The 22,425-nt window shown below is 56.4% G+C and overlaps 2 protein-coding genes across 3 annotated transcripts in view; both read right to left on the reverse strand.

Moving 5' to 3' along the window:
• Positions 1–372: 372 nt before the first annotated feature.
• On the reverse strand, positions 373–2,582 carry S1PR4 (sphingosine-1-phosphate receptor 4). Its single transcript, XM_084796525.1, has 2 exons — positions 1,263–2,582; positions 373–906 (listed from the first exon to the last, which is right to left on the reverse strand). The coding sequence occupies exon 1, from the start codon at positions 2,485–2,487 to the stop codon at positions 1,327–1,329; it is 1,161 nt and encodes a 386-aa protein (XP_084652651.1). The 5' UTR covers positions 2,488–2,582; the 3' UTR covers positions 373–906; positions 1,263–1,326.
• Positions 2,583–3,430: 848 nt separating this feature from the next.
• GNA15 (G protein subunit alpha 15) overlaps positions 3,431–22,425 on the reverse strand; it is a 26,396-nt gene continuing 7,401 nt past the window's right edge. Inside the window, exons 2-7 of one of the 2 annotated variants that reach the window (XM_084796527.1) lie at positions 17,101–17,285; positions 14,543–14,694; positions 13,929–14,057; positions 11,017–11,146; positions 9,963–10,116; positions 3,431–5,123 (exon numbers count right to left, since the gene is read on the reverse strand). In XM_084796527.1, coding sequence (XP_084652653.1) covers positions 4,897–5,123; positions 9,963–10,116; positions 11,017–11,146; positions 13,929–14,057; positions 14,543–14,694; positions 17,101–17,285 — 977 coding nt within the window. In that variant the 3' untranslated portion in view covers positions 3,431–4,896. Of the gene's footprint in view, positions 5,124–9,962; positions 10,117–11,016; positions 11,147–13,928; positions 14,058–14,542; positions 14,698–17,100; positions 17,286–22,425 lie in introns of both variants that reach the window. The other variant, XM_084796526.1, reaches the window with a different exon arrangement.

Below are 22,425 nucleotides of genomic sequence, written 5' to 3' on the forward strand. Positions count from 1 at the left end.
AAGAAAGAAAGAAAGAAAGAAAGAAAGAAAGAAAGAAAGAAAGAGGAAAAGAGAAGAAAGAAGAGAAAGGAAGGAAGGAAGAAAAATCTGAACAGGTAAGAATTCAATATATGAACCGGTGTGAGCTGACTTTGAGTGAGGTATGCAGTAGGTGCTCCAAGAATGCTCCCAGCTTGTGGAGCACTCAGGGATGACTCTGATGGCCTTGGCATCAGCCTTAGGTGAGAAAGTGGATTCTAACACCCAGACTACTGGCCCTTCCCCTGCCCCCCCCCCCGACCCCCGCGACGTGATTAGTCTGCAATGAATGGATGCCAGATGTATACCAGGCCCTATGCTTAGCACCAATGCAACGGCCTATCCAAGCTGAAAGGGTAGAAAAGTCAACACCCGGGAGCCCAGGACCTTGAGCTTCTCTCATCCAGAACCCAGTGACAGTCACCGCCGTCCTTCCGGTAGTGACCAGTGGGACTCTTATATACACCGAGGAACCGAACGTGTGGGTTTCATTCATTTTAATGACATTTTCTGCAGCCGTGCATGGCTGGCACCTGCCCTATCGCACAGTAGGGTCCCGTCAAAGCGGAAGGGTGAGGCCGCGGGGTTACAGGGCCAGTCAGTCAAGATTGCCCCAGACCTGCGGTGGGGGTGTGGGCCCGGGCGGGGGGCGGGGGCAGGGGGTGGGGCCCACCCCACCCTCCCCACACAGAGGCAGAGAGACTTAACTGGAGAAGGGAGGCCGCGGAGGTGGGGGGTGGGGGAGTGGGGGCTGCTGCCCGAAGGGGGAAGTCACTAAGGAGAGGCACAGATGTCCTCCCAGATCCACCTGTCGTTCTTGAGACGGCTCAGAGAAACGGTGCGGGTGGTGTCTCCCCTCCTAGCACACCCTTAAAGCACTGTGCCCCGCTGGATGTGACAAGAAGAGTCGTTACAGGAGCCCCGAGCCCCACCACACACACACACACACACACACACACACACACACACACACACACAGGAGCAGACTACCACAGAGCCACAAGGCCCTGGCCTGTGTGTGAACTCAGACGTGACGCGTCCCCTTCCACTGCTTGGGGCGCCGTTCCCCCACCCACCGGGGCCCAGAACCCACTGGCCACTGGCTCTCTAGCTCCCGCCAATCTTCTGCCAAACACTGAGTGTGGGGTGCTTCCGTGGAAGCCGCCCCCCCCCCGCCCCCAGGGTCTGCTGGGATGCTCCCGAAACCATCAGGGCCAGGATCTTCATGCGCTGTCCTTTCTCACCTCTCCCGGGGAGGGCCTTATGTCCCCTCCCTTGCACACTGCGGGCAACCGGCTGGTCCAAGCGCTAGGTGCTCCGGATACTGGAAACGCTGGACAGCGGCTCTCGCATCTTGAAGCTGAGTGACCGGGAAGTCCGAAAACTGTCCCTAGGCCTCAGAGAGCTGTCCGTGGTGGACACCCCGGACTGAGCCTCCGCGATCCGGGTCAGGCAGTCTCCAGGACCTCGCAGGCCTAGCCAGAGACAGCCGCAGCACAGGAAGGCCAGGACGGCGCGCTGCACCTCGCGGCTGCGGAACGAATAGATGACGGGATTGATGGCTGAGTTAAGCACGGCCAGGGCCAGGATCCAGTCCATGCCCCGCAGGTACTCCTGGGCCCAGATGTTGGAACCAAAGATGTCTGCCAGAAGAAGACAGAACAGGGGACCCCAGCACACCACGAAGGCCACCGAGATCATCAGCACGGTGTTGAGCAGCCTGCGGGCCTTGCGTCGGGCCAGGGGACGCGGGGACTTCTGCCCGTTGGCCCGGACCACCCGAAAGATGGCCCCGTAGAGGCTCAGGATGGCCACCAGGATGAGGGCGAAGACCACCACGCAGAAGAGCACGTAGCGCTTGGAGTAGAGGGGCAGCAAGCTGGAGCAGAGCGGGAAGGCGCACAAACAGTTCCAGCCCAGCAGGGGCAGCAGGCCCAGGGTGGCCGCCAGCAGCCAGCACAGGCCGATGCAGCCGTACACGCGGCTGGTCTTGGTGGCCCCGCTCTCGGCCACCCGCACCATGGTGGCGAAGCGCTCGCCCGCCGTGAAGAGCAGGCTGAAGGTGGACGCAGCCAGCGCCATGAAGAGCAGGCCCTCCCTCAGGAACCAGTGCGTGGGTGACAGCTGGAAGGTGCGCGTCCCCGACAGCAGCACGTTGACCACGTAGGCCAGGCCCGTGAGCAGGTCGCTCAGCGTGATGTTCAGCAAACAGTAGTATACCCAGCGGCGCGATCGCATGTGGGTGGCTATGGCAGCCAGCACCATGGCGTTCTCCAGCACCACCAGGCAGCCCGCCGCCACGGACGGGCCCCTCAGCATCCCCAGCCCGCCACCATCCTCAGGGCCCCCTCGGCCAGCCAGCCGGCCGCTGTGGTTATAGTGCAGGACAATTAGGAGGCTGTGATCGCTGGCTGCCAGCCCGCGACAGGACTCCGGGGTCACCGGCGTGGACCAGGTGCTGGTGTTCATGCCTTCCCCAGGGGACAGACTGAGAGAGGTTCCCCCCGGCAGGGTGGAGTAGCAGCATGGCCTGGGTTTCCTGTTCTTTGAAATTTCCTGTTATGTTCAAGGTGCCCCAGAGTGGGCGGGGGTGGGGTGGGGGTGAGGCCAGGGCAGGGAGGGGCATCCCGACCAAACGGTTGAGGTGACTCTGGGGGCTGCAGGCATCCCTGCCCTTGCCTGAGTGTCCCTCCTGTCCTGAGGATGGGCAGCAGGGCTCCCGGTGGGGTGTTAGGACAGGACAGTGGGCACCAGCTGAAACCTGCCCCGTCCCAAGACCCACTCTACCCACCAATTTGTGCCCAACTGTTCCAAGCGTGCTCATGTACAAGCAGGTGCTTAATAAATGTTTGTCAACCGTACACAGAAAGTACTTCATAAACGTTTGCCACTTGTATACAGCAGCCAGGCCTTGATGAATGTTACCCAGATCTATCAAGTACCACCCATGCGCAGCAGGTGCTTAACGGATTCTTTCAAACGTTTGTTAAATTTATTTATTTATTGACTGTAGGGATGTGCATGTGTCACGTCGGGTGCAGAGGTGAGAGGGCAACGTACAGGAGTCAGCTCTCTCCTTCCACCGTGTGAGTCCCACCCAGAACTGAACTCGGGTTGGCAAGCTTGGCCGCAAGCACCCTTATCTCTGAGCTACTCCCTGGGGCTTAGTGGTTAATGGTTGCACAGCAGGTGCTTAGTCAGTGTTGGCGGTATGTACACAGAAGGTGCTTAATAAATGTGTGCCACATTGGTATAGCAGCAGCGCATGTCTTCAATCCTAGCACTTGGGAGGCAGAGGCAGGCGGATCGCTGTGAGTTCGAGGCCAGCCTGGTCTACAAAGTGAGTCCAGGACAGCCAAGGCTACACAGAGAAACCCTGTCTCAAAAAACAAACAAACAACAAAAAAAAATCTGCAGCCTGAACCAGGGCGTTTAATAATGCTTGCCCACATACAGCAAGTGCTTAATAAATGTCACCCAAACACAGCAGGTGCCTAATCAGCGTGCAAGGACACCTATAACTACCCTGGCAGCGCAAGTCCCCGTTGCATGGCGTTCCTATAGGTTCAGGACCGTTTGCATTCAGCTTTGCTAGGATGGAAGGGCAGGTGGGACCGAGCGAGGCGTGGCCTGAGTCTGCTGGGGGTGTCATCAGCACCAGCTGTGTCCCCGGGGAAGACCAGGGCCAGGGAGACCCTGTGGCTGGGGGCGGGGTAAGCGGAGAGGGGGCGGAGGGGGCGGCACCTGGGAGGAGCTGTGGGCGGAGACTGAGGAGGGGGCAGGGCAGGACGGTCCTGAGCCCTGATCCCAGCCTCAGTACAAAGCTATACTGTGCCCTGGTCTCAGGGTCACCTCAGGCTGACACCCCAAGCTCAGCCGAGTGCAGCCCTTGCTCTGATGGGTGACCCAGGTGAGGCCTGATGTCACACAGAGCAGGGACTGCCCAGTGCCCTGGGCAACTTCGCACTGACTTGCTAAGCCTCTCTCCTATACTAAGCCCTGATCCCATCATGGACCCTCCCTGGCTAACAGTGAGGATCCGAGAAAGCAGCAGCAATCCTCCTGCCTCAGTCTCCCTAGAGCTGAGACAACACACAGGAAGGAGATGCTGCCTCTGGGCACAATATTTCTCTATTTGTTGGTTTTTCAATGACATTTATTGACTTGTGTGGGTAGGCGTGTCCCACCATGCACGCCTGAGGGGCCGGGAGGACGGCGTCTTTGGGGGACCAAATTCCGGTGGGCAGGTTGGACCGCAATCACCTTCACCAGCTGAGCCATCTTGCCGGCCTCAGCTTCCCCTTTAATAAGCTGGCGTGAGCCCCACGGAGGTCGTGGGAGAACCAAGCACACACTGGTAGTGGACAACGTTGAGTAGTGTCCTGGGGTGGAGTTTGGGGATTGAGGGCCCCTCCCAACTGTGGCTCTGTCAAAAGTCTATCTTTCTGGAGTCTACCTCGGTCGCACAAGCGGATAGACAGCAAGTAGAGCTTCCTCCCTTTATACCCCAGGGTGAGGCCGACAGGAGGGTGTGGACGGACAGGGACACTGGAAACTCACAGGTCTCCAGACTCTTACTATGTAGCCCTTGCTGTCCTGGACCGCAGAGATCCTCCTGCCTCTGCCTCCCGAGTGGGGGGTCAAAGGCCGACTCGCGTCCTTTCTCTAATAACTAGAAGGAGAACGAGGGAATAAATTACAGACGGGTCTCGTGCCTTGGAGGCCCAGTAGGAAGCAAGGACAACGCCCGCCCGTGGGGGTGGCTGCCCCGGCCCGGGGAGTCCTCGTCCTGCAGTTCCACGCATGGCCGCCAGGCGGCGCTGTGCCCTCACCACGACCTCTCCCCGTAGGCATGTCCCGCGTGGGGTTCCCCCTGCGTCACAGCAGGTTGATCTCGTCTAGGTACCGGGCCAGCACCGAGTCCCGCACGTCCCTGAACACGCTGCGGACGCTGTGCGTGTCCGTGGCACAGGTGAAGTGTGCGAAGAGGCGTCGCGCGCGGGACCCCTTCCTGCCACCGTCGTGGGGCTCTGCGCAGCCCGCGTACACGCGCGCATACATATCCATGATGAAGCGCTTAGCGGCCTCCGCGTCCCTCCGGGGACCTGCAGAAAGGAAGTTGGGTCGGGAGGGCTCCTTTTTGTACCCCAGGCTGGCCTTGAGCTCCCTACATAGCCCAGGATGACCCTGGATTCCCTATGTAGCCCAGGCTGGCCTCCAGGTCAATCTGCAGCCCGGGCTGGTTTTGAACTCCTGATCCTCCTGCCTCCACCTCCCCAGAGTTGGATGGTAGGTGAGAGGCATCAAGCCGGGTTTGTGTGGCGCTGGAGATTGAACCCAGGGGCTTTGTGACAGCTCTGGGGTCGCTTCTCTAGGGCGGGGAAGGGTCATGCAGAGCCACTGGGGCCATCTTTGGAGTAACTTGTAAGGGTCACGTGACCCCAACCGTGGCTCAGACTGAGGATTTGAGGGCTGAGGTGTGGCTGGGCCTCCAACAGTTGTCCTGGGAACCCTGTGACTGTCCAGAGACCTGGGTGCTTAGTGCCTGCGTTCCCCACCCCACCCCACCCCACCCCGCCCCGCCCCACCCCGCCCCGCCCCACCCCTGGGACACTGTCCATCTTCTTTGGGAAACCTGGAGGTCACACAGGGCTGCGGGGTGGCGGGGGTTAGGGGTTGGAAACTCCGGCTGCAAACAGTGTGGGTTCGAATCCTGCTTCCAGGCCAGAGGCCATGGCCCAAGGGGTAAGAGTGCTTACTGCCAAGCCTAAGAACCTGGGTTCGAATCCCCAGCGCCCAGGTAAAAAGCTGAGTGTGGCTCCGCATGTAGCTATAACCTCAGTGCTGGGAGTAGAGGTGCGGAGGCAAGGGGACTCCTGCCACCGTCCAGTGAGAAGGCCCGTCTGGAGGGATGAGCCAAAGACCGGCAGAGCACAGCACAGGTCTCCTGCTAGGGCCCTGCAAGTAGGCAACTGCCAGCCAGTGGCTGTCCTGCTCTGTGCCTCAGTTTCTCCACCCACCTGCACAATGGAGACGATCCACTCTATGGGCTTGCTTTGTTTTGTTTTTAAGTGAATTGGTTTTTTTGTTTTGTTTTGTTTTGTTTTGTTTTCTGAGACAGGGTTTTTCTGTGTAGCCTTGGCTGTCCTGTACTCGCTTTGTAGACCAGGCTGGCCTCGAACTCACAGAGATCCGCCTGCCTCTGCTTCCTGTGTGCTGGGATTACCGGCGTGCGCGACCATGCCTGGCTAAGTGAGTTATCGATCTGACCACAGTGCAGTGAGCTGTCCTTTGTATCTGTGTGGATGTGTGTGGACGTGCAGGTGCAGGGGTGGAGAGCCACCTCGGCTCTAGTTCTTTTCTGAGACAGGGTCTCACTGAATCTGGAGCTCACGAGGTGGTCTGTCTGGCAATCCTCCTGTCTGCACCATGCTGAGCTCTTTCTGTTGCTGGGGATTCGAACTCAGGTACCCGTGCTTGCATGCGTACGTACTGAGCCAGACTCAAGTTTTTAATCTTCTGTTTCCCCATGACAGACAGGGTTTCTCTGTGTAGCCCTGGCTGTCCTGGACTCACTTTGTAGACCAGGCTGGCCTCGAACACATAGTGATCCACCTGCCTCTGCCTCCCAAGTGCTAGGATTAAAGGCGTGTGCCACCACCGCCTGACTTTAATTCGTTTCCTGACAATGCTGTGGATTGAAACCAGGGTCTCTCTCACTTGCTAGGCAAGCACCACACCATTGAGCCACATCCTCAGGGTTTTTCTGTCGTCTTACACAAATCACTATGAGAAAATTGTCATGGAAAGCAAAACACAGGAGGGAGTGTCAGTGGTGGGTAAGGCTCCTGGTGTCTGTCCGTGGTGTTTGAGCACGAAAGGCCCCCACGGGCTATTATGTTGTTTGGGGAGGATGGGGAGGTGTGGTATTGTAGAGGGTGTGGCCTTGTTGAAGGGGGCGTGGCTTTACTGGAGGAGGAGAGAGGCCTTACTGGAAGAGGTGCAGCGCTGCTTTTGAGGGTTCAGAGGCCTCCACCAGGCCCTGTCTCACTCTCTGCCTGTGGATCAAGATGTGACGCTCTCGGCCATCGCTCCAGGGCCACACCTGTCTGCTTCCCACCATCTGAGTTATAACCCACAGCAGGAAAGCTTCCTTTATGGCTCCGAGGTTAAGGACACTGGCTGCTCTTCCAGAGGTCCTGAGTTCAATTCCCAGCCACCACATGGTGGCTCACAACCATCTGTAATGAGATCTGGTGCCCTCTTCTGGTAGGCAGGTGTACGTGCAGGCATATATACTTAATAAATATATCTTTAAAAAAATAAAATAAGAGTTCAAATCCCAGCAACCACGTGGTGGCTCACAACCATCTATAATGTGATCTAATGCCTTCTTCTGGCCTGCAGGTGTATATGCAGGCAAAACACTGTATACTTAATAAATAAAAAAAATCTTAAAATAAAATAAGAGCTGTCACACTGTTCACAGTGACAAATCAGTGACTATGTTGAAAATAGTCCTTCCAAACCACCCACTTTCTCTCCCTGGCCTCTCTAGGCCACAGCCTGGTTCTCAGCTAAGGCAGCTGGGAGTGACCAGAACGTCACCTCTGTACCCTAGACAGTCAGCCTTGCGGGATACCGCTGCACGGTGGGGATTTTAGGGGCTCCCAGCTACGACAAAGCTGGCACCAGAGGTCGCTGGAGTTAAAAAAGTGTCCCCCAGAATCTCATCTGCCTGCCGGGCATTGCAAGTCATTGCCTGAATCAGGGTCAGGGGTCGGTGTATGGTGCGTGACGGTTTGGGATCTCGGGTCCCTGAAGCTGTCAGAACACGCAGTTCTGTTGGTTTAGGGCGCTGAGCACAGTCCCTCTGTGTGAGCAGCCACGGGAAGTGAGAGAGCCCGGCCCCATGGCGTTTGCCTCTGCCTGCTCCCAGGTCAGGCAGGGCAGCTTCCCCTCTTGGTGACCCTGGCTTGCTTGCTCAATCAACTGTGATGGATGCGGCACAGATGTCCCTCAGGCTTGTTTGTGAGAGGCAGTTGTCACCCAGGTTAAAGTCTGGCCACCCAGAGTCAGCCACAGAGACGCGAGGCACAGCATGTGGGAGCGAGGGGGCGGGGCGAGATGACCCCCAGTCCACACCTCACGGACTCCTGGGAGAAGGCATCTTCTTGAAGTCTGTCTGGCCCTAAGCACTAAGCATTATTAAGCAATCTCAGCTCTTCCCAAATCCCTGAGCATTGGGCTGCGCCGAGTGGGAGCAACTTTAATCCCAGCACTCGGGAGGCAGAGGAAGGTCCGAGTTAGTTGTTGGCCAGAGTTGAAGGCCAGCCAGAGCTGCACAGTGAGACTCCGTCTCCAAAAGAAAGGAAGCCGGGCAGTGGCGGCACACGCCTTTAATCCCAGCACTCGGGAGGCAGACAGAGGCAGGAGAATCTCTGTGAGCTCAAGGCCAACCTGGTTTACAAAGAGAGTCCAGGATAGTTAAAGCTACGCAGAGAAACCCTGTCTTGGGGAAAAAAATAAAGAAAGAAGGAAGGAAAGAGATAGATGAACCAGGCAGACCGACTGGTTCAAGCTGGGATGCTTGGGATGGTCTCCTCAGCAACAGAAAGCGCACCCTTCTGGCACCCTAGCCCCCAGCTCCTCAAACACTGCCTCCCTGTCAGGAAGGGTCTGAGGGAGGGAGACTGTGGTCCCCACCTAGCTGTTTCAACCTGCCAGTTGCTTTGTGGAAGAGTAGTTTCCAATATAGTTTACATGTGTCATACATTTCTGCGCTAGCCAGGCGGTGGTGGCGCACACCTTTAATCCCAGCTCTTGGGAGGCAGAGGCAGGTGGATTGCAGTGAGTTTGAGGCCAGCCTGGTCTACAAAGTGAATTCTAGAACCATCAGAGCTACACTGAGAAACCCTGATTCAAAAAATAAAACAGAAAAAAAAATTACATAAATGAGATAAATGTAGATGTTCCTGAAAGAGGGTTGATGGAGCTATTAGAACTATAGTATAGGACCTGGGTGGGACCGAGCAGTACAGCCCCTGCCTAGAATCCCCCAGTGCACGGGTAGGGGGCGTGGTCAGGGGTGGAGTCTCCCAGTGAGAGACAGGAGGCGTGGTCAGGGTGGGGTCTCCCAGTGAGGGACAGGGGGTGTGGTCAGGGGTGGAGTCTCCCAGTGAGGAGCAGGGGGCGTGGTCAGGGTGGAGTCTCCCAGTGAGGGGCAGGGGGCGTGGTCAGGGGTGGAGTCTCCCAGTGAGAGACAGTGGGCGTGGTCAGGGTGGGGTCTCCCAGTGAGGGTCAGGGGTGGAGTCTCCAAGTGAGGAACAGGGGGCGTGGTCAGGGTGGGGTCTCCCAGTGAGGGACAGGGGTGTGGTCAGGGTGGGGTCTCCCAGTGAGGGACAGGGGTGTGGTCAGGGTGGGGTCTCCCAGTGAGGGACAGGGGCGTGGTCAGGGGTGGAGTCCCCCAGCGAGGGGCAGGGGGCATGGGCAGGGGTAGAGTCCCCCATTGAGGGGTAGAGGGTGTGATCAGGGTGGAGCCAGAGATAGATTTTTATAGAATCTTTTCTCATTCAATGACATTTGTTAAGAGGGTCACCTTAGCCAGGAGGTGGTGGCGCACGCCTTTAATCCCAGCACTCAGGAGGCAGAGGCAGGTGCATCGCTGTGAGTTCGAGACCAGCCTGGTTTACAAAGCGAGTCCAGGACAGCCAGGGCTACACAGAGAAGCCCTATCTCAAAAAAAAAAAAAAAAAAAAAAAAAGAGGGTCACTTTTATCTCCATTCCACAGAGGGAGAAACTGAGGCTCATGCAGTATCAGAAGCAGGCAAGCTGGGAACCCAGGTCCTACACTCTTTGAAGCTTCCGGTGACTCCTAGTAAGAGCTGGGCCTTGGACAAGGTTCTCCCTGGGGAGGCATATAGAATGTTCTAGAACAACTCACCCTGGAAGCTGGGGAAGTATGTGGCCAGGTGGGAGGTGTGGATCTTCTCCTCCAGGATATCCGTCTTGTTGAGGAAGAGGATGACCGAGGTGCTCTTGAACCAGGGCAGCTCTAGGATCGTGCTGAACAGCGCCAGGCTCTCCTTCATGCGGTTCTGGGTGAGAGACACAGGTGGGAGGTGAAGACTTGGGGTGTCTCCCACCCCCTCTCTGTGCGTGAAGGGGTAGACCTCAGACCCTGTGTGCCCAACATCCTGTGTTGAGAAACATCCATCTGGAATCGGCGTGTGACTGGACCGCCATCTCATCCAGTGATATCAGAGGGCACTGTGGGAAGGCGGCAGCACGCAGGCCGAGCTCCTGCAAGCCACCTGAGCTGCTGCCACAGTGGCCACAAAGCCTTGCTATATCCTGTGTGGCTACTGAGATTCAGTAACCCCAGGACGAGGCAGGACGAGCAAGAGGACTAGGAATATGAACAATCCGTGCGTGCGTGTGTGTGTGTGTGTGTGTGTGTGTGTGTGTGTGTGTGTGTGAGCGTGAGTGCGCACAACTGTGTGAGAGACAGAGGGGGTGGAGAGGGAGGTGTCGGGGTGTGGAGTGAGGGGAGGGAGGGAGGTGTGGGGGTGGGGAGGGAGGGGGGAAGTTGAGCCATTCTTGTGGTGGGGACACCAAGCCCCTCTCCTAGGAGATGGTTTCCATGTTGAGCCACACAGGGACCATAACAGCAACAGGACTGGGGTTCTGCAGTGGCCCCCAGAGGTTGTGTCACCTTGCGGGACTTGAGGTGTGGTCTCATTTGCCCACCGCCGTGCACAGGTGTGAGAGCAGCTGCTCCTGGTGAGGCCAGCTGAGGATGGGAGCATGTGTGTGCTAAGGTGGCTTCAGGGACCAAGTGCCACGGAGGCTCACTCAGCAGGGAAGATGAAGAATTAAGGTCAAATCTGCCGTGGGATCTCACAAGACACTCCCTGTTCAGGCAGGCGGAGGGCAGCGGGTGGGGGGAGCTTCCTGCTTGGGTGAAGGGGTCCTTGACCCCCAAAGGCTGCCCTCACCTCCTGATCATTCTCCTCCAAGCACTGGTCGTACTCGCTCAGGGAGGCCAGGTAGATGAGGGCTATGACGTTCTCAAAGCAGTGGATCCATTTCTTCCGCTCTGACTTCTGGCCGCCCACGTCCACGATGCTGAAGAGAAACCAGCAGACCCACCGTTGAGAGGTCACACATGACCCAGTTCCTGCTCAGCAGCACCCCAAAACCAGTGGCACCAGAGTGGTGAGGCCTATGGCGATCACAGCACGGTCGTGTGGCCAGCTGTATGCCTGACACATTATGGAAGCTGAGGCAAGAGGATTACCATAAGTGTGAAAATGGCCTTCAGAGCATTCGCTCTCTCTCTCTCCTCCCCCGCCCCCCGTATGTATGTATGTATGTATGTATGTATGTATGTATGTATAACGTACGTACGTATATGCACATGACAGTAAGAGTAGACACCTCAGATCTGAGGCTAAAATGCTGGTAGACCAAGCAAAGGGATGTGATTTTGGATTCCCAGCATGCACCTGTAACCATGGCAACAGGGAAGGGGGCTGAGACAGGAGGAGGCTGGGCCTGGCTGAAGAGGTGAGCACTAGACACAGTGAGAGACCCTGTCCCGTCAAAAGGTGAGACTGACTAGAGACCCAGCCCCCAGCCCCTGGCCTCCACAGGCACATATGTGCGCGCACACACACACACACACACACACACACACACACACACACACACACACACACACATTCAAACAGAATTTGCAGAGGGCTCTTCTTTGGTGCAGGCCAACATGTGCTTTATGACATAAGGAGCAACGTCAGGTACAATAGGGCTACAGGGACGGCTCAGCGGTTAGAGCGCCAGTCGCTCCTGCAGAGAACCCCAAATGGTGGCTCACAAGAGTCGGTTAGTCCAGTTCTGGGGGGATCTGACGCCCCCTTCTGGCCATTGCAGCACCTGCAGCCATATGCACAGCCCCAATCCACATGCACACAAAATTAAAATTGCTATCAATCAATCAATATCAGCTGTGTGTAGGACATAAAGTTACTTAGGTGTGGGGCCCAGGGGCCGACAGGGCAGTGGCTCAGGTCACAACTCCTCAGCCTCAGTTTCCCCACCAGTGGAATGGGCCACTGTGTCCCATGCTGGTTCCCAGAATGGCTGTGGACACACCCTCCCTTCACACAACAAAAGCGAGGCGCATCGCCCCTTCCTGTGGCTTTTCAGAAACTGGGTCACTGATATGAATCTCAGTGTCGTCTTCCTCAGCGGTGGATGTGACTGAGTGTAGATGACAGACAATGGCACTAACAGAGTCCTCAGAGAAAGGAGGATGCAGAGAGGGAAACTGAGGCAAGCTCAGCAGTTGAACTTTCAAGAGTTTGTCCATGCGCACCCGTGAAACTTTCCAGTTATACTTCTCAGAGATCCACAGAGCCCTTTGCAGAACAAGCAACGTCATTCAAAAGTGGGACCAAGCCTTTAACCCCAGCACTCAGGAGGCAGAGGCAAGAGGAGCTCTGTGAGTTTAAAGCCAGCTTGGTCTACATGGAGAGACAGGCCTGGTGACCAGCTTCTAATATTACTGCCTCAAAGTGCAGCCCTGGTCACTGACAGCCACCACAGCATCGTAATTTTCTATGTGAGAAGAGAGTGCTCAGGTGTTTCTCAAAGAAAGACCACATGTGCCTTTTGCTTCCCATGTGATTCTGAGCTGGACACCAATCCTCAGCACTCCCAGACCACACATCCACCTACTATCCGTCCCATCCACCCACCCACCCATCCATCTATGCATCCACCCATCCATCCATCCATCCACTGATCCATCCATCTGTCCACCCATCCATCCATCCATCCACTCATCCATCCATCCACGCATCCATCCGTCCGTCCACCCACCCACCCATCCATCGGTCTGTCCGTCCGTCCATCCATCCATCCATCTATCCATCCATCCGTCCACCCACCCACCCATCCATCGGTCTGTCCGTCCGTCCATCTATCCATCCATCCATCCATCCATCCATCCACTCACCCATCCATCCGTCCACCCACCCATCCATCCATCGGTCTGTCCGTCCATCTATCCATCCATCCATCTATCCATCCATCCACCCACCCATCCATCCATCCATCTATCCATCCATCCATCCATCCTCGCATCACCCCGTCCCTCCATACCATCAGCATCCGCGTCCTTTCCCATATCTCTATGCCCTCGGCTCATGGCTCCCACCCTGTTTCCCAGCTGTGTCCTGCTCACTGTAAGTCTCAGCACAACAGTCACAAACACTGAGGATCACCTGGTCAGGCTGGCGTGGGGTCTGTTCTGCAGTATTCTGAGGGTCCAGACTAAGCTCCCTCAGAAACGTGCTGACCCAGCATCCCCCCTGGTGCTCAGCCTCAGCCTCCTGGGGGTGGCACAAGATCATCTGCTATCTCAGGTCCCATAGTCCTCTCTCCCTGTATTCTTGACCCCTCTTTAACCCCTGCCATTGGTCCAGTCTCTTGGGTGATCCTGAGTCGTGTGCCCCTTTTTTAACTTAATTTAATTTAAATGGGGTCCCTTAACTTCTCATTGGTGGCCTCTGCCTCCGTTCCTTGCTGGGTGTTAAGCATCTCAGGACGACATTCCCTCAGCCCTGCATCTCTGTGATGGACCATACAGTCTTTCTCTTCCTCAGAGCCATCTTTTTGAGGGCCAGAACCATAGAACTCTTGTTCATCCTCCAACATCCCAGTAACAATGACCATCTTCCAGGAAGATCCGTTCTGGGGTTGTGGCGCCTCACTCTGTCCTTCAATGTCTCAGGCTGGACCCCATAGGGTACTAGAGGGGCTTTCCTTTTTTGAAGGACGGGACCCTTAAGGCTCCAGCTCCTTCACGGGCACTCCCCAGGTCAGGCCCCCCGCCCCCCCCTCTCACCGTAGCTTGGTTTTCTGCACGGAGAAGCAGTATTCATTGATGCCTGTGGTCGGCATGCGACTGCGCAGCACGTCCTGCGCTGTGGGGATGTACTCGTCCTCCGCGATGCGCTCCAGGTGTGACAGGTAGCTGTTGAGTGAGACCCATGATTCCGGGACTTAATAAGGACCCGACTGGGCCAGGAGACCCCTGAAGACCTCGGGGCCTGTTCTGTCCATCAGCCCCGTGGGGACCCTGTGCTGCCTAAGGCGCTGGTGGGACATGGACCTGGGGTGGGGTCACACATCTGGGCCAATCACAGCTCAGAGTTCGAGGTTACTGGGCGGAGCCAGGCAGCTACCCCCTCGGCTTTTCTCTGGCCACCCCCACCCCCACCCCGCCCCGTGCGCCTTCACCTGACCCCCTTCTCCCTTTGACTGCACCTTCTGAAACTTGGCCCCAACCCTGGCCACACTCCAATCCAGACCCCTTCCGCGGCCATGTCCGGGCGGCCCTACCCACAAGACCACGCCCCTTGGTCACGACCTCTGTTCCCGTGCCCTCCTGCCTCTGCCCTCCACCCTTCCCCACGCTCCGACCGCACAACCCCTCCTCCCACAGACCCCGGGACTCACTACACGGCTGAGTCCAGCAGGTGAAATTCACGTCTGCGCTCGTAGCAAGCGCGGATGCCCGCGTCCCGCCACAAGTACTGCATGGCCACAGCGTATGGCTTCCCGAACGTGCTCACTTTATAGGGGTCCTGAGACATCACCAGGCTGGCGTGCTGCTGTGAAGGGACAGGTGAGAGGTTCGGGCAGCCTGTGGGAACTGCAGGCCCCACACCTATCCTTAAAACACATTCCTTCTCTCCCGTTTTTTCCATCCTGGTAGCATTCTGACGTAGCCTACATCCCTAGCCGGCCCAGCATCCCTTTCCTACGCTGGCCCACACAAGGAAAGGCAGCCTCTTGAGAGCTCGTAATAGGGAACTTCTAGGGCTGGAGCGATGGCTCAGCGGTTAAGAGCACACTGCCTGCTCTTTCAAAGGTCCTGACTTCAATTCCCGGCGACCACGAGGTGGCAACCATCTACAATGAGATCTGGTGCCCTCTTCTGGCGTGCAAGCAAAACACTGTGTAATTAATAAATATTTAATTTTTTTTTTTAAATAGGGAACTTCTATTCATGCTCCAAAGCCCTTATACAAATACCCACTCCTCCAGTAAGATCTCTCCCAGAGCTCTGCTGCCTCACTCTGCGCTACTCCAAGGACCAGTCTGACCTTAGATGGGCTGGAGGTGTCAGAAGACAGGGCATGAAAGAGGACACGATGGGTCCCCCGGGGACGGGAAGGTGGGCATCACCAGCACCATCTGCCAGGCCCTTCTGTCCCTGCTCAAGCCGCAGCCATTCTGTTCACGCGTGTCCCCCCTCCCCCGCCCCGACACTGGCCTTGTTCACACCCCCACAGTGCACTCTGCGTACTTGGCCCTGTGTTCACACTCATGTGTTCACACATACAGACAGCGAGTTCTCCTGCACTGTGTGTGCGCATCTGTGCCTGTGCGGAGCCAGGGGGTGCAAACGGGCACACCCGCTGTGTTTGCTATGTGTGCACAAGACCTGAAGCCCCAGGTGTAGAGGGACCCAGGTGGCCAGAGGGGGTGGGGGTGGGGGGATGGGGGGATGGGGGGGTAGGGAGTGGGGGTGGGGGGGATGGGGGGCTGGGGGTGGGGGGGCTGGGGTGGGGGAGATGGGGGGTAGGGAGTGGGGGTGGGGGGATGGGGGGATGGGGGGATGGGGGGGTAGGGAGTGGGGGTGGGGGGGATGGGGGGATGGGGGGATGGGGGGGTAGGGAGTGGGGGTGGGGGGATGGGGGGATGGGGGGATGGGGGGGTAGGGAGTGGGGGTGGGGGGATGGGGGGATGGGGGGATGGGGGGGTAGGGAGTGGGGGTGGGGGGATGGGGGGATGGGGGGATGGGGGTGGGGGGGCTGGGGTGGGGGAGATGGGGGGGTAGGGAGTGGGGGTAGGGGAGGATCATACCAACTCAGGCCTGTTGACTGTTTCCACACCCCACGGAGTGCTTGGGGGCTCACAAGACTCTCACCCGAGTACCCACGCTCTCCCTGGCACCTGGTTTATACAACTCACCCTAAGTATGGCTTCTAAGAGGGCCTGGGGATCTAAGGGCTGAGGAGACGAGTGTAAGGCTTTCTGGGGCCTGTTGGGGAGGAGGGGCACCCACATCCTTCTACCCCCTCAGTACACTCCGTAAGGTGACCCAAGAAACTCTCCAGACCCAAGTGAACCGTATGGATGGGGTCTCTGCCTGCCTGTGCCAATTTGAGAAGGGGAAGGAGTTGTTCGTGTCTCTGCCTTGAGGTGGGATTTTAGCAACACTCACAGCCATGAGGGTGTTACAGGACTGGGGAGCATGTGGGTGACCGTGGGTGACAGGCAGGAGTGGCTTGGGTTGGTCCGTGTCCCCAAGGGCCTGTCGGAAAGGTTGTAGCTAGCTGTGAGCTTGGACCTGCAACACCAAAGTTCACAGTGAAGCAGGGATCCCCGGGGGGCCCAGCATGACACCCCCTGTGGAGATGGGGACTACGAAAGTGACGTCATCAGGGTAGCCCTAAGCCTCCAGGGCTTAACCTCAGAGAGAGGGGGAGCAGGGGCTGGGGAGCTGGCTCCGTGAGTAAAGTGTTCCCTGCACAAACATGAGCTGAATTTCACCCCCATATTGATTAGTGCACAAACTTCTGCCCCAGGGGATCTAGCACCCTCTTCTGGCCTTTGTGGGAACTGCATTCATAAGCAACAGACACATAATTAAAAATAAAATATAGCCAGGCAGTGGTGGTGCACGCCTTTAATCCCAGCACTCGGGAGGCAGAGGCAGGTGGATCGCTGTGAGTTCGAGGCCAGCCTGGTCTACAAAGTAAGTCCAGGACAGCCAAGGCTATACACAGAGAAACCCTGTCTCGAAAAACTAAATAAATAAATAAATATAAATATAATTTAAAATAAAAATAAATTGCCCTAGTAAACTCATTTCTGACATACAGGGGAATTTGACCGGTGGTTCTTTGGATGTTCCTGGGATCCCACTCTGGGAAATGATTTTCATCCACCTCCAAAAAATAAAAATAAAAAAAATCGTCACGTAGCACAGGGGTCTTCCCGCTTACCTTGCTGCCAGGCCTGCTGAAGGGGATCTGCAGCCGGTCCATAGCGTCGATCATGGCCTGCATGGAGACGAAGATGTTCTGGTAGACCAGCGGCCGGAAGGCTCTGCGGTCATCCTCGGAGTAGCCTGCACCATGAATGATTCGCATCTGCTTGATGAATGTGCTCTTCCCGCTCTCCCCGGGGCCTGGGGACAAACAGCGTGCTCAGGGGTAAGGTCCCGTGATGCTCGCGGTGTCCACAGTGCCCACGGTGACCACGTTGCTCATGCCAACTACCGCACCCACGGGGCCCACGGTGACCTCGGTGTTCACAGTGTCCACCACGACCACGGGGCCCACGGTGACCACGGTGCTCATGGTGTCCACCGCGACCACGGGGCCCACGGCGACCACGGGGCCCACGGAGACCACGGTGCTCATGGCACCCACCACGGTGCTCGTGGCACCCACCACGCCCACAGGGCCCACACCGACCGCAGAGCCCCGAGCTGCTCCGTGTGGACCAGCATCTTAGTTACTCCTCACAATGCAGTGATAAAATACCTGAAGCAGCATCTTCAGAGAGGAAAAGTTTAGCCGGGTGTGGTGGCGCACGCCTTTAATCTCAGCTCTCGGGAGGCAGAGGCAGGAGGATCGCTGTGAGTTCGAGGCCAGCCTGGTCTACAAAAGGAGTCCAGGACAACCAAGGCTACACAGAGAAACCCTGTCTCAAAACAACAACAAGAGGGGCTGGAGAGTTGGCTCAGTGGTTAAGAGCACTGTCTGCTCTTCCAAAGGTCCCGGGTTCAATTCCCAGCACCCACATGGCAGCTCGCAACTGTCTGTAACTCCAAGATCTGACACCCTCACACCAATGCACATAAATTCAAGTTAAATTAAAACAACAAGAACAAAACAGAGGTCTGGAGAGATGGCTCAGAGGTTAAGAGTACTGGCTGCTCTTTCAAAGGTCCTGAGTTCAATTCCCAGCGACTACATGGTGGCTCATAACCATCTATAATGTGATCCTGGTGCCCTGTTCTGGTGTGTAGGCATACATGCAGGCAGAACATTGTATACATCGTAAATAAATAAATCTTAAAAAAAAAAAAAAAAGAACAAAACAGAGAGGCAGGGCTTGTGTGGCCCCCAGCCACAGGGCACAGGCTCCCTGTGGTAGGAGCAGAGGCGCAGCTCACATCCTATTCAGCCCTGTCCCTCAGCCATGGGGTCTTCACCCTTGGGGTTTCGTCCTCTACACAACCCCGTGAGGCATAGCCAGAGGCTGACCTAATCTACATTTTTACCCTGACATTGGTAGGTTGGGCTTAGGAGATTCTAGAACGCTCTGGCCATCTGTCCTAGTCAGGGTTTCTATGACTGTGGTGAAACCCCAAGACCAAAAAAGTAAGTTGGGGACGAAAGGGTTTATTCAGCTTACACATGGCTGTTCATCATTAAAGGAAGTCGGGACAGGAACTCAAACAGGGCGGGAACCTGGAGGCCTGGGCTGATGCAGAGGCCACGGAGGGTGCTGCTTACAGGCTTGCTCCTAGGGGCTTGCTCAGCCTGCTTTCTCATAGACCACCAGCGCAGGGGCGGCACCGCCCACAACGGGCTGGGCCCTCCCCCATCAATCACTAATTAAGAAAATGTCAAGCGGGTGTGGTGCGGCGCGCCTTTAGTCCCCAGCGCACGGGAGGCAGAGGCAGTCGGATCTTTGGAGTCTGAGTGCAGCCTGGTCTACGTAGTAAGTTTAAGGTTAGTCTGGGCTACCTACTTAGAGAGACTCTGGGTCAAAAAAAAAAAAGTGTTAACAGAAAGAGAAAGATGTGCCAGGCATGGTGATGCACGCCTTTAATCCCAGCACTCGGGAGGCAGAGGCAGTCGTATCTCTGTGAGTTCGAGGCCAGCATAGAACGCAGTGACTCAAGCAGGAGAGACAGATGCAGCCGACCTGCGCTCCTGGACACCAATAAAGTTTTATCAGTATCTGGCCCCTGGATTTGCTTTTGTGCTGAAAGAACAGGATGTGTGCCGGGCAGTGGTGGCGGCGGTGGCGGCACAAGCTTTTAATCCCGGAACTCTGAAGTTGGAGACCGGTGGATCGCTGTGAGTTCGAGGCCAGCCTGGTCTACAGAGTGAGTCCAGGACAGCCAGGGCGACACAGAGAGACCTTGCCTCGAAACAAAACAAAACCAACCAAACAAACAAAAAACTGGACATATAAAGTGTCCTGCCACGGAGGAGGGGGCAGGGCGGGGGAGGAGCGACACCCACTCACCCACAGCCAGGTCCAGAAACGTCAGGAGCACTCCAGTGTCTTTATAACATTCTGCTTTGCTATGTCCATTTAAGAAAGAGCAACATTTTAACAGCAGTTCCTTCGGGTTTATTTTACTTTACTTTATTTTATGTGCGTGTTGCCTGCATGTGTGTCTATATGCCACACGTGTGCAGTGCCCGTGCTGTTCCAAGAGGGTGTTGGATTCCCCTGGAATTGGAGTTGCAGACAGTTGGGAGCCACCGTGTGGGGTGCTGGGATTTGAACCTGTGTCCTCTGCAAGAGCAGCCGATGTTCTAACCACTGAGCCGCCTGGGATGGGGGCGGTGTGTGTCTGTGTGTGTGTGTGTGTGTGTGTGTGTGTGTGTGTGTGTGTGTGTGTGCTCTTTATAGCCTAGACCTGAGGCTCAAAATCCACCTGCAACAGTTTCCCAAGTGCTGGAGGGACACGTGTGCAGCGCCACACCCAGGCAGAAGATGAACTTTAGTGAGCGGATAGAATACTAAAGGGCCGGGCAGCCCCACGTGATTCCGAGGCCCGAGGGTCTGTAATGATTACATTAAAACCTTCTGTTTGGGGTCCGGCACCAGAAGCACGTGCCACCGCTCCCCGCTGTCTGACTCTGGGATGTTGGGAGCATCCTCCGCCCTGAGGCAGCGGTTGGGGAATAGGAGCCGAGAGGCTGGTCCCCCAGGACATCACCTGTCCAGCCCCCTGGGACCCTGCGTCCAGCCTTTCCAAAGAAGGGAAGTGGGGACCCAGGGCATGAGGCTCCCCAGGATGGGGGGGTCAGAGGCTCACGCAGGAGGAAGTGGGAAAAGTTACAAGAACAGAAAAGAGGAAGGAGGCCGGTGCCGCAGGCCCAGGGCTCACCTGCTGCGCACGTGGTCCTGGGTTTCATCGCAACCCCGCACAAAGCTGGCACAGAGGCCCGGGCCTAGCGTCCCCAGCACTCGGAGATGGCGCAGGAGGATCAGAGCTCTGGGCTATCCTTGACTACATGATAAGTTTAAAGCTAGCATGGGCTACATGAGACACTGGCTAAGAAATTGAAAAAAAGAAAAAAAGAAAACAAAGAAGGGGTGAGGAATGGGACGAGGGCTGTGTAGACCTGGGGACAGGAGGGTCAGTGCAGAAGGCAGCGGCCAGCGCTACTGTCTGCAAATCTGAGGGACGCGTGGACGGGACAGACAGAGGCAAGGCTCCTCTCTGAGACTCAGTTTCCCAAGGTCTATTAGACATGGGCGCTGCTGTGAAGGGTACAGGAAGCTGAGTGTAAGCTGCGTGGAACAGCCTGTGGATACTGGAGAGGGGTTTGAACCTTCCTGCATCCTAGGCGGGGCTTCACCTTGACCACGCCCCCAGGCCTTCACTAGGGTGTCCTAGGCGGGGACTTCACCCTGACCACGCCCCCAGTCCCTTAATACGGGGTCCTAGGCGGGACTTCATCATTGAGCCACAAGCCCAGCTCTCTGTTTATTTATCTATTTATTTTCGTTTTTCGAGACAGAGTCTCTCTGTGTAGCCTCAGCTGTCCTGGACTTGCTTTGTAGCCCAGGCTGGCCTCGAACTCACAGCAATCCGCCTGCCTCTGCCTCCCGATTGCTGGGACTAAAGGCGCGTGCCATCACGCCCGGCCTGTTTGTTCTTGTTTGGTTGTTTTGTTTTGTTTTTCGAGACAGGGTTTCTCTGTGTAGCCTTGGCTGCCCTGGACTCGCTTTGGAGACCAGGCTGGCCTCGAACTCACAGCGATCCAACCTGCCTCTGCCTCCCGAGTGCTGGGATTAAAGGCGTGTGCCACCACGCCCAGCTCAGCCTGTTTATTCTTAAGACAGGGTCTCACTAAGCTCCCAGACTGGCCTGGAACTCACAAACCTCCTGGCTGAGCACTCCAAGGCCCCTGGGTCACAAGCGTGTGCCCAGCCCCTGCTGACTCACACTGTGATGAGCCCGCGTTCCTGTGACCAGCTTGAACAGTGATGATGTAACATACGTGCTCCTCTTGTGACCCTCTCCTGGGCTCCTGGCTGAGAGGCTGCACGTCTGCACAGTCGTCACAGATCACCCGCATTCATACAATTTCCAAGGACACACGAGGACTCATAAAAGGCGTGAACCAGCCGCCCCCCCACGCCCACCCCAACCCTCCACGCCCCATCGGCGTTAGCAAAACTGGCCCAGGGCATCGGCCTGCATAGCTGGGCTCTACCACTGGTGTCTGTGAGGTTTCCCCAGGATGCTGTGGGGCAGGAAGACAGGGCAGGGACTTATGGCCTCCTAGTCACTCCTAAATCCTCACAGCCCACGTCTCACTGAACGGAGAGGACACTCACACACTTTCACTGTAGGTCAATGACCCGAGTTTGTAATTTTTGCTATTAATTTGTTTTTATTTTCTTTCTTTCTTTTTTTTTTTTATTTTCTTTTTTTCTTTTTTCTTCTTTGAGACAGGGTTTTTCTCTGTGTAGCCTTGGCTGTCCTGGACTCACTCTGTAGACCAGGCTGGCCTCGAACTCACAGCAATCCGCCTGCCTCTGCCTCCCTAGCGCTGGGATTAAAGGCGTGCGCCACCACGCCTGGCTTTCATTTTGTCAGCCTGTGCATGTGGGTGCAGTGCCTGCAGAGGCCAGAAGAGGGCGACGTGTCTCCCTGAAACTGGAGTCTCAGGGTAGTTGTGCACTGCCAGTTGGGTGCTGAGAATGGAGCCGGGTCCTCTGTAAGAGCAGCCAGTGGTATCACCACTGACCCGTCTCTCCAGCCCCAGTGATATTACTCCCTTTCCACAGGGGTACTTAGTGGTCCTTGCCTCAGACACAGGCACAGGAGGATTGGTTCTTTGAAGTCACCCTGGGCAATATGACAAATCAAAATAAGAAAAATAGGGCTTGGAGGCTGGAAAACAATCTCAGCGGTTAGAGCACTGGCTGCTCCCACAGACGACCCAGGTGGCTCACAACTGCCTGTGACTCTAGAGTTCCAGGGGGATCCTACCGTCTTCAGAACCCTTTAGGTACTGTCCACACATGGTGCACAGAGATACTAACACCCAGACATATAAAAT

The sequence above is a fragment of the Acomys minous genome, assembly GCF_964271855.1.
Source record: "Acomys minous genome assembly, chromosome: 9".
Lineage (NCBI taxonomy): Eukaryota > Metazoa > Chordata > Mammalia > Rodentia > Muridae > Acomys > Acomys minous.